Below are 12,193 nucleotides of genomic sequence, written 5' to 3'. Positions count from 1 at the left end.
GCCAAGGTACCGACTTCCTTTTTCAGGAAGTTAAGCAAACTCACTCAGGCCTAAATTTGGGAGAGTACGAAACCTAGAATACCCAGGAAGCTGATGCAAATGCCCAGACATAGAGGGGGTTTGCGGGAGGCGGATATGGTAAACTACTACCGGGCAGCTCAGAATCGGGTACTACAGGACTGGGTGAAAGATGATTGGGGGAGGGTGTGGAGGGAAGTGGACAGGGTGGTGGTAGGTGCCGGGCTGGATAGGGTACTGTGGCTTCCTGGGAGGACGTACTGGAGTGCAATAGAGGCGCTGGTGGGTTGCTCATGGGACGAGGCGGTGCGCAGGTCAAAGATTACCACCTTCCCTTCACCTCTCACGCCCATCTTTGCTAATCCCCAGTTCACCCCTGTGCTGGGAGTTAATTCCGGTTTTGATGCATGGCAAGAGGGGAGCTGCAGGCATCTAATGGACTTATATGATGGGGGTCAGATAAGGGATTTTCCCACTTGTAAAACTATCGTTGACGTGGGAGAAAGGGAGTGTTTTCGATATATGCAACTAAGACATTGGGCCTTACATCCAATTATAAAGGAGGCAGCAACCAGGGAACTAACCCAATTTGAGAAAGATGTTACGACTAGCACAGGAGACAGTCATCTCGTAGGGGACCTGCATAGGCTGCTCAAGGAAGGGGGAGGGGTGGGTGAGTGGAGATTCATGTCCAACTGGGAGAAAGAAACCGGCAATCAATTGCGCTAGAGCAATGGCAATCCCTGTGGGCGACCATTCCCAAGTTGACTAACTCCCTACAGATTCAAGAAATATGGGTGAAGATGATGTACCAGTGGCATCTCACCCCCTGTAAGAAAGCAAAAATGTATCGATCTTCAACCTCCTTGTGCTGGAGGGGATTTGGCGGGGAAGGGTCCTGGTGTCATATTTGGTGGCAATGCCCGAAGGTAGCCCCTTTTTGGGAAATGGTCCGTTAACCGCTTCTTGACATGATGGGTGCATACGTTGGGGGGGGGACACGGACATGGGGCTGTTCATCATGGGGCTGGATGGGGTCCTAGACAGGCTGCACACGAGAGCCCAAAAGAAGATCTATCTGACCCTGGTGATGGCGGGGGCACTGCAAGTAGCCCATAGGGGGAAGGCAAAAGAAGCACCCGTGGAGCATGATTGGGTAGGAAAGGTCTGGTCCCTGGCGGTGCTGGAAAAAGTGTCGTACTTGCTAAGGGGAGAATGCCAAAAGTTTCTCTTGGATTGGGACTTGGTACTTTAATTCCTTAAAAGAGACTCCAGGGCGGCCTGGTGCCCGCGCAGCATGAAGCTTCTGGGTTTGGGGTAAGGGGCGCTCCGGATGGACTCAGTGAGGGAAGGGGGCAGACGGAAGGGGGGTCCAGGTAGCCCCGATGGTGGAAAGGTGGAGCGCTCGGCAGCGAGGAGGATGTAGCGACGAGGGATGAGCGAAGAAACTGCTCAATTAATGGACAGAGCTCTGGAAAGACGCACCATGACCTGGGGGGCAGGGGTTGTGTGTGGGGTTCGGGGGAATTGGGGGGGGGCAATGGTTTGGTTTTTCCACAGTTTTGTTTAAAAATGCCAATAAAAAATGTATATGTAAAAACAGCCTAAGCTTTTTACTGCGATGCTCGCACATAACAAGTCACCTTGAGTATGAGCCATGCAGCCTTCCCAGGCACAAACCAAAAAAGGCGAATCAGGACAACAGCAATGCAAGCTTTCATCATGTAGAACAGGTGGAGCCGATGAGGGCCAGGTAAAGCAGGGGTAAAAGTATAAGAAATAAGGAACACTCATCTCCAAATATGGAAAATGTATGCCATGGCCCCCAGTACATCATGCTATCCTCACATAGAACGGGTACATCGTGGGCCCCAAGAGTGCAAGATTACTACACATAGAACAGATAAGTCGTGGGCCGCAGCAGTAGACGTTCCCCTCACATAGAGAAGGAACTGCATGGGATGGAGCAGTGCAAGCACCCCTGCACTGAACAGTGAAATGAAGGGCGTCGGCAGTCCAATTTCTCATCACAAAGAACATGCCCAGCAAGGGCCTCGGCTATCCAAGCTCCCCTCACATATAATAGGTACAGCATAACCACAGCAGTGGGAGCACCGGCCACATAGAACGGGGACAGGTAACTGCATTTGCAGTGCAAACCCCTGAGTGTGGATGAGACAAAGGTAGTGATGGTGAGGCGGGTCATGGATGAGTGGCAGGAGAAGTGGGTGAGTGGGGTAAAAGGTAGGTGGATGTTTGGTATTCGTGAGAAAGTGTCAGTAAAGGTGGATCCGGGAAGTCTAGAATGGAGGAGGGGGGAGGAGGTGATGCTGAATCGATTGAGAATAGGACATGTGGGGCTGAATGAATATCTGTTTAGAGTTGGGAAACGAGAGTCGAGGGAATGTGCGGTGTGTGGAGAGCCTGAGACTGTGGAACATTTTCTGTTTAGGTGTGAGAGACACGCTGTAGAGAGAGAATTGATGAGGGTTCGATTGTCTGCGCAAGGTGTGGCTGAGTTGAGTGAGAAGGCTTTGTTGGGAGGTGACGGGGTGAGTGGCAGGAGGAGGAGTAGTGTGTTGTTGGATTTTGTGAGGCAGACAGGGCGGTGGGAGGAATTGTGAGTTTTACGTAGGTTGAATGCTGAATGGTGGATAGGTGCACATCATCCAATTGGATGGGGAAGCGCCTGCGTGGGTCCGCCCACGCCTACTCTAATTTAAAGAAAGAAAGAAAGTGCAAACCCCTTACAGATAGAGCCTATAATGCATTGATAGCGACAAGCCCAAATATGAAGGCTGGCTCTGCTTCTGCAGTCAGAACAGCGCCACACAGTGGGAATTCAGCAGAACCGTAAAAAGAAGGAATTCAACATCTGTGCTGTCACTTGCCCTATTCCACCCTCAAATGGGGGCTTATCGCTATTAGAACCCTGGTTGTTTTGTCCAAGGTGCTAACATGTCTTTTTTATAAGGTCATCGGGTCGCACATAATGTGCTAGCCCAATCTCCTATAAAAGCTGTGGACCTCTCTCCAGGGTCCTAAAATGAGATTCTTTCTGACGTGAAAATGCACAATTGTTTACAAGTTAGCATATCGAGTGGGACTAGACCTTCTATAAGAAGTAGGCCCTGTCTGCAGACTTTCATATGCCACTATGTCATCTCATCCCACTTGGACATCCTTCCAGAAACCTTAACCTACAACTTTCCCTTCCGTTTACTGTGTCTCGCTCAGAACCCAGAGTTTCTTTCTCATCTCAAAAATGAGCTCCGCTCCGCAACCTCCTCAAATGTGTTGATGCCCACACTTGCAACTGTTTGCAATGCCACTGAAGAATTACTTTGGAGAAACGTCCTCATTTTCCAGAGATTCACTGTCCCTGCCGTTTAAGTGCGCCACAACTAAATCTCCACTGTTTAGGTAGGCCATAAGAGCACTTGGAATTTGCATCGCCCCGTGAGTGGGGAATAGGATTGTTTTTTTTGTGGACTGTAACGCAAACATGAGCTCATGATAACCACACAATTGAGAAGCGAAGATCAGGGTTAGAAGCCAGTACATCGATAACAAAAGCTGGGATTTTTGAAGTGATTGAAGGTGAGGATTTCCTCTACACGTTAAAGTTCCTCGACCTGTCTGCCTTTTTATCTGAAACTTGGTCATTACTCTTCTTTGACCTTATCCGAACGCTTTCTAATCTTTATTTTTCAAGGACTAGTCGGCCTAATAATCCGTCTTGTCAAGACAGATAGAACCAACACCCTCATGAAAATCTCAAGTATGGTAAGAAATGTTCTTAAAGCTCGTCATATAGGCTGAATTGGTCTGTACCCTGTACATGCACCAGAATACTGACATGTGTTGGTGCTCAAATGCTGAAAGTATGTCTTAGTCAACTAAGCGAAGCAGAGGCATCTGGTACAGTCCCTGCTTCTGGAAAGTTCTGGTGGGACGCTCTATGAAATGGGCATCACACAGAAGGAAACCAAGGCAGGCTCCCTCTATTGAAAGGCAGGGTAGGAGAAGCCACTTCTAGTGATTAAAATATGGCGAGTCTTCAGCACCTAAAAGGAACTGTAACATGAACATCCTGCCAATTGGGTTCCCAGAGCCTCTATGGAAGCGGTCTGAGGCAGGAACTTCACACTCTTGTCAAGGGGTGCTCCAACCTAGTTTTTGGGCCAATAAAGGCACCACCAGTGCCTGGGTCAAGACCATTGACTGACTAGGCATTTGAAAGACCATCCTGTTATAGGACTGATCGTTCGGAGCAGTACCATAGACAGACATAAACAAGGGGGCTCCTTGAGATTGAGGGGAGGTTTAGGCACTGGTCATGGGTAAACTACATTGACTACTTCTGCACATATATTGACACTGTCATCTTCTGGGGTGCAGCCTCTTGGAGGCTCACCAATGGTCCATGTAGCAACCACTTCCTTGAACAACGTCAGAGCCAGTTGTACGTGAACTTACTCTGAAGTTGTTGAAGGCATTTCTCTGCAAGGCATAATGTGCACATGTTCCAAAAATAAAGGACTCCCCAGCAGGGATGGAAATTGGGATTTGTTAAGCAGGAGCTAAAACAGCTCCTGGTTATCCAGCATTAATCAGTGACCAGGAGATAATACATAGCATTACGCAAATCTAACTTCCACATTATTTATGACCCTTAAGCTTTAAATGTTTAGATGTGCCCTAATGCTTATGTATAGATTGCCACAAACGGAGTTAAATCCACATAGATGTTTGTTCGGTATCAGTTGGTCTGGAGAGCCAAAGGTCGCTCCTGGTAGCTGTTGGCGTCAAGCTAACCAGGCTCTTCTAGGCCACAAGCGGGAGCTTAAATGGCTCCCAGCTCAACTCAGTTTCGAATCCTACAATGCAACCTATATGTTCATTCTTACAGAAATTGTGGTTCAATATGAACAGCCTATGGCACACAAGAGGGCACCTGCAACACGTGTAGTGTTGCAAAGGGCCAGAGGCATCTAGTGATTTAGGTGTAGAAACCCAATATGGAAAGTTGAGGGCTATCTGGGCCATCAGTCGAGACCAACCCTAGAGAAAGATTTGCATTGTATAGTTTTTTTCAATAGTTTCACAGAAAGACCTTCACAAATGGGAGTTTCCCCAGGAGGTTGGATTAAGAATATTGTCATGTGGTGGAAAGGGCCCCCTTCGAAGTGGATTGATCCTTTGCCCACAAATGCAATGTTGGTTGCTAAAAAACAAGAGATAGTCCTCCCTCCTTGATTCCTCTTCACCCTCCAACATTTTGTTGATCTGGAGGCATCTGTCCGCCACAGTAGTTGTAGAATCCCAACTTCTCAGGAGCAGGGTAATTTCAGTGATGTAAGTGTCCTGGCAGGCTACCTACCGGTAGAAACCTTGGATGCACACTGGGCACAGATGTATCCCTCTCCCAACAAGTCAACTCTGTTTCCAGAACCTGTTTCTTCCACCTACACATCTTAAGGCGTATCTTCCCTTACATCACATATCCTCGCCTACCGTTTCTCTGCCATCATCTCCATCATCCTCTCACGCTTAGACTACACAAACTGCCTTTGGCTCGGAGCACCAAGTATCCAAAACGCTGCAGCACGCCTGCTAATTAACCTACCTCCCAGAGAACACATCAGCCCTACACTGAGAGACCTCTATTGGCTCCGGATTGGCTGACGCACTACCTTTAAAGCCATGTGCATCACCCACGGGCCATCCACAACACAGGGCTGGAATTCTTTCACCCGTTATGATCCCTCAAGGACTCTCAGATCTAGCACAGCATCTCTCCTAGTAGTCCCATAGTACAACTCCTCCAGACACAGCGGTTCCTCTTTCTCTTTCCACACGCTGACCATCTGCAACTCCCTTCCCCAGCACATTCGCAATATTGACAATCACCTGGCATTCAGAAAGGCCCTCAAAGCCTGGATCCCCCCCTCCTTTTGAAACCCTCCCCCACACTACACTCCGAAACAGGCACACTGAAATACTGACCCAAGTACAGCAATACTCCTATCCGCCAATACCCCACGGGTGCCGGCAGTGTTCACAGCGGCACACCGAGACAAAACTCTTCCTTCCCAAACACAACAACATTCCTACGCACCAATACCCGACAGATGCCGGCAGCGTTTGCAGAGGCACACCGAAACAAACTATCATCCTCCCCTCATCCTCTGCCCGTCATCCCTCCGAACCCTCTCCCTCTGCTCAGACTTTCATTCTAGGAAGACCACGAATAGCGAGACCAGCCAATCGCACTGGACCAATAAAAAGAACTCTGCAGTCGAACTCCAGCCAAGCCTACAATACGTATACCCTACACCACGTCTGTGGACACAGAACACAGGCCCCGCCACCCACCCATGCACCCTAGAATGCAGCTATGACTATGCTATTCCTGTCTAGCAGCACACATAGCCGTCCACACTGAACCCTGTGATCTACCTCAACACCTCTGCCATTAGTATACAGCGAAAACCAACGAAAAAGAATTGGGTCTAGCTGGGCACACATTGAATCTCCAGCACTAGAACTCTATCCTAAAACACCAACAGCACCCACCCACGTGCCTGACCTCCAGGCTGCTTACTGGGGCCTTGCCTGCCCACCTAGGTCCTAACGTGGCAACACTACACACAAGCATCTTTAATCTAAACTCTTAGAACCTCCTACACATGCAATGCGCTCACTGTGGGCGTTCCAACCACAAAGCGCATTGAGGCCATAGAAATGGGGAAAGAGCGCTATATAAATGATGAATACAATACTAATATTATAGTAAGTTGGCCACTGCATTGTCATCTCAGAATGCATTCTTGTAGGCCAGGACGGGCAATCTTCTTGAAAAGTTCTAAGTGATTTAGAGACTAACATAACTGTTAGTTAAACAATACCTTGTGCTCTCCTCTGCCTACAATAGTCCATTTGGGATATCCCTAATGGGATCGGCATGGGATTTGCAGCAGTGGTAGCAAGGTAACATTTACTCATTATTTGCCAGGTTGTGTGTCCAATCCTCAGAGACTCCTGAGGGTGTTTCTCTTTAGAGCCACAACATTTTAAAGCTCTCTTTTGAGGGCATAGAAGACTCTGGGATAACAATTCAGATATTTGACCACCAAACCACAACTTCTCTCACTGTTGCTAGTCATTTTGTCTGCATCACTAATATCACCTTACTCAGGGAACGAGACTGGGCATTCGTCTTGGATGTGCACCTTTGCTGTTTTTCCTGCTAAATGCCAAATGCATCGGGGAGAGAAACCTACACTATCCAAGCTGTTAGAGGCAATATGCGTGTGCTAGATTAAGTCACGATCAGCATCACCCTCCCTGCTAGTGGTCGGGTGATCCGTCTTGTCCCAGTCCTTATGCCAAAGGTTGAGCACAAGTGTGTCACAAGAGTGTTTAAGTGGTAGAATTCCCCACTGAAAGCCACAAAACTGACACTAATTATGAAAGAACCTCCAAATCTGGTAGAGTGGACGTCCTCCTTGACCACCTTTCCAGTGGCGATCCACTTGGCTGGATTTTGGTAATTGGCTGCTCAAGGTTATAAAAGGAATGGTCATCCTAGGTACCTATGCCTTCGACAATGGTGCCTGTCATGGTCGAGCATGACTGCCATGGTTCCATCTTTACCATATATGTCTTGCCAACACTGCAGTAGCTTGAAAAGGGGTGATGTGTTGCATTGTCCTTGGATGGGCAAGCCTATCCTCTTAAAGGATTATGCAACATACACTTCTTTTAACTTTATCTATTGTTTAAGGAGCCTGTATGGCATCTTTTATATTGGCTTGATCCCAGGAAGAGTTACATTAAGGTGGACAGAACATACATCCAACATCCACATACAGAAAATGAGGAAGACACAAAATTGTAGATAGTTTTGACACCACCATGATTGTGCATCATTCTTTGACAAGCATGTTAACATCAGACGTGCAATGTATAGGATGTTGATTAGACGAAATGATTTGACACAACTTAAGAGTCTTCAAATGTATTGTAGCTGTGTGCTCTTTACTTATAGATCTCTAAAAGACTGAATTCTAGTGTTATTTTCTGCATAATTTCATGGCTCAAGGGAGGCAATTATACTAATAATAATGGTACTTAGCTGAGCTTATTATTTTGTCTGTTAGAACGTACAAGGGCAGTGTCTTTTCTATAGGTGTATGATACTTTAATTTTCAGATCATTCTAGATGCTGCATTTTAAAGATTGCCTGTATCAATTCAAAGGCAGGCAATTGAGACATATTACCAGTTATAATGTGGACTACAACATCATAAAGAATGTGCTTTTAGCAACAGGTAAATTCAGTTGGTACTCACTGAACTACAAATGGATATTCATTATGTCTCTATCAACTAAGTATGGAAAGGAGTTAAGGGGGTTGTATTATTTTTTCACGAGCATTCTATTTACATTGAAGGTCCCATTTGATCTGGATGTGAGATGCAAAATGGGAAGGTCAGTGTCTTCTGACTGATACTTTTAAATAGCAAGCGGGTCCAATAAAGTAAACACATTTGTTCAGTGTTTTCGTATCCTTTGTATAGGAAGTGAGGTTTGAGGGCAATACTCCCGAAGAAGGGCGAGGACATGAAACACAAAGAGAAATACTGAGGGTTCCTGTTAAAGGAGACAACAATTATCTGTTATTTGGAACTTAGACAAGTTTTCCTTATTAACATTTTTAAGCAGTATGATTTATTATCAATTCAATTGCCTTGTGTTTGGAGATCTTATTTCCCATGTTTTGTATTTCACTTGAACAAAGTAGATGTTAATCATCGCACTGTAGTATCTTCATTTGTATAAACTAGATATATATAATTGCACAATTATAAAAACCCTCCCGTTTAAATCTGTGCTAAGCTGATTTATGCATTCCATATTTGCTATGTTGGTCACGTGCAGAGTGCCTCATCATTCGTATCCATTGTCTTTTCTGTAGGCCATTATCACATAGCAGTCCAGAATGTTACGTTGAAGGGCAATTGATGCCAGCACCAATACCTGGATATCATTTTGTTTATTGATAGTCTTCGACGTGTGCATTGCAGCCCACCATTATAATGTGCCCCTTATCCCAAGAGCCAGATGGACAGGTCAAGGTTCAAGTGCCAGACACTTACCATCCATCTCTTCTGGGGCCAACTCTCTCTCCTGGGGCAGCAGGAAGCAAGAAAGAGAGAGAACAGGATTGAGAGCACAGACCAGAAATGAGACGTCTACAGGTGTAACAACACAAGGTGGGGATGAGCGGGGACATATAGGTGGACAATGAGAGGTATAACTTGCAAATGATTTGATCTCTGGGACTGGAAGTCGCACCTTTGCAATGGCACCAAGGTCTTTACTGGAGTCTCATGTGGAATATGAGTACAGCTGCCAGCAGGGAGACTCCATGAAACTGTTCCCAATGGCTGGCTACTGAGGGACATTGCGTTTTACTGCTGCTTTAGCTTCAACTAGAGACTGCAATGGACATACAATCTGACCATTGTCTGCCCGCACAGGACCGTCTCCAGCTTTTCCACCGATTTCAGAATGTTACGGTATCCTTTGCCGGTCCAAGGACATTTTCAATTATATTCATTTAATTTATTTATTGGGTAGAGCTATTTAAAACAATCTTTTTTCACATATATAACAGCACAGTAAAAGTTTTCATACATATATAAACTAAAAGTTAAAAAAATTTACCACACCCCATCGATCTACAAGTTTAAAATTGATTTAAAAAAAAAAAAAAGCTGAAACAGCAATGCTGAAAGATATTTCATTCGAAAGCAACGGGGGTCGTCGGTCTTTCCACTGATATAGTTATGGCATACCCTTAGTCTCGGTATGTATTATTTCCAGTGAGCAGTGGCTTATAATAAATCAGCCTGGAAAGTGAAAGAACCCCGACAGTGCCCTGGACAAACCAGGTCAACAGCAGGGGAGTAGCAAATGTATTAATTACACTCCACTAGCATACACATATATAGCATTCCACGTGTGTTTTTCTCAATGCGTGGTTCAACTTGTAGCCGCTATTGATTTTTGCTTTTTTGGGATTAATTTCTGAAGAGTTAATATTTAACAAACACAGTAAACATGATTACAAAGAATCCCAAATACTTACATTAGTGAGTGCATTGTGAAACAGTGAATCTACATACATACATAGGGCCTCATTACGAGTATGGAGGTAGCCATGCCGCTTTTAGCGGCATGCTACCCACATACCGGGTACCGGGTTCCTGGAATGGGGAAATACCGGGCCATTCCGACCTTGGAGGGCCCGTTAATTCCCTTTCGCGGGACCCGGACCCAGTACATCCCCATTCCCATTTGAGCCCCCATAGGGCTCAATGGGAATGGGTAGGATGCTTACAACGGGCCTGTTAATGACGGGCCCGTTGTTAGCATCCTGCTCTGCTAGCGGGTCCCGCTAAGGACGCCTGGTTTTACCAGACGTCCTTAGCGGGACCCGCCAGCAGACCTCGTAATGGGCCGGTAGAGGGATAACAGGTCCGGCAGCTCTACCGGCGCCGTTGTCCCTCTGCCACATTCCTGGTAATGAGGCCCATAGAGTACAAAAAATCCTGTTTGCAAATAAACATGATATAAGGACTTCAATTCAATCAGTAAGTACATACATGAAAATCATCATGTGCACAACCCGTAGTGCTAGCGCCAGTGTAGTCAGAACAAGAGTACATGTGTTTCTAACTATCATCCATACCAATCATTGGCACTAAACCAGTTCATAAATGTGTTCCAGATGCAAATGTGCCCAATCCATAGCCACAATGAGTAATGAAAGACCAATCCAAGAGCTTTCATTGGAACTTAAAATATGATACCAAAAGAAGTCCATAGATAAAAGATCTTCACGGTAAACAAATTTATGAAAGTGTAAAGCCCGCCGGGGTGTCAAAGGTTCACCGGATACGAGAAGATGTTGCAATGTCTCAACCTCAAATGCACAATAACTACATAAACGATAATTCCTATGACTATTGCTTCTCTAACCGAGGACTTCATGTTTCGGGAAAAGATTACATTTCAGTCGTAAAAAGTCATTCCTAAAAATCTGACTTGGATGTTTATGTAAATATAATGAAATTGTGTTGTAAGCTTTAACCTCCAAACTCGAGTGATAAAAACAAATGATAAAGCAATATTGCAGCTTTATTGGCTATCTAATCTCCTTCTAAATGCTTGTTTTTCACTTTCTGAGGATGAGTCAACAATTCTTCTTGTATGGAACCATACATTACCTTGGCTGCATCTTCGATATGCCATAAATGCAGCGATGACATGCTAAGGGCACATCATGCAGGATCAGTCATAGAGTAGCTGAACTCCCTTTATGTGGCAGTCTAGCCTCATAGGGCCAGTTACTGACATAGTATGTCAGTGCCAGCCTGATATGTCAGATGTGGGGACCATATGCTAAATTCTGCATCACATGCCTCGCTGCAACACTATGCTGCGTACAGCCTCATTTCCACAGGGAGTGCATCTTATGCCACTTTAAGCATCATAGGTTTGTTTAGTCATCACATACAAGGTACCGCCGCACATGTCCAACTTCTGACATCATATGCCATGTGTAAATTCAATTGCCCAAGTGCTACCATATTATGCCTGGTAAGGCATGATATGGAAGCCAGGCGTTGTCATTATATGTGACATACAACTTTGCAAGCCTAAGCACTTCCATCACAGGCCAATTGTAGTTGTATTTGCCAGTGTTCAGCCTACTGCCACAGGGCTGAATCTACTCCACTACCAGTTAAGTCAATGTAGAAGGAGGGATGGAATATTGTGGATGGTCCTGGTTGTGGCAATGAGGTATTTAAGGATAAAATGGTTCCGCGTATGGTTTTTAAAAAAAAATAATGCTGCTAAACTGAATCAATTCTAGGCAATCTAATTTTAATTGGTGGAGAACCTAGAACTTTACCTCAGGTGCCCTGATTTATTAGGCCCAGTTTAGCCAGTTGAAAACATTGCCTTCCTTCCATGTCATCTTATGCCTTTCATCAACATTTACAATACACCAAGCCACACACTAAATTAACGTGACAATAGGAAAAATACATGTTTTTAGAAAAGTGTTGGATAAAAGGGCCCTGGAAATCAGCACAGT

General features: G+C 45.4%; 1 protein-coding gene and 1 long non-coding RNA gene across 2 annotated transcripts in view; one reads left to right on the top strand and one right to left on the bottom strand.

Moving 5' to 3' along the window:
- Positions 1–12,193, bottom strand: part of LOC138513852 (calcium-binding protein 5-like) — a 108,257-nt gene that overhangs the window by 53,179 nt on the left and 42,885 nt on the right. Inside the window, exon 2 of the mRNA XM_069628965.1 lies at positions 9,183–9,213. Within this exon, the coding sequence (XP_069485066.1) occupies positions 9,183–9,213 (31 nt within the window). The remainder of the gene's footprint in view (positions 1–9,182; positions 9,214–12,193) is intronic.
- The window catches only part of LOC138513854 (uncharacterized), a 230,265-nt gene that overhangs the window by 195,001 nt on the left and 23,071 nt on the right, over positions 1–12,193 (top strand). The gene's annotated exons all lie outside the window — the stretch shown is intronic.

The sequence above is a fragment of the Ambystoma mexicanum genome, chromosome 12 (assembly GCF_040938575.1).
Source record: "Ambystoma mexicanum isolate Mex_15411 chromosome 12, UKY_AmexF1_1, whole genome shotgun sequence".
Classification (NCBI taxonomy): Eukaryota; Metazoa; Chordata; class Amphibia; order Caudata; family Ambystomatidae; genus Ambystoma; species Ambystoma mexicanum.
This window is presented reverse-complemented; position numbering and strand designations above follow the sequence as displayed.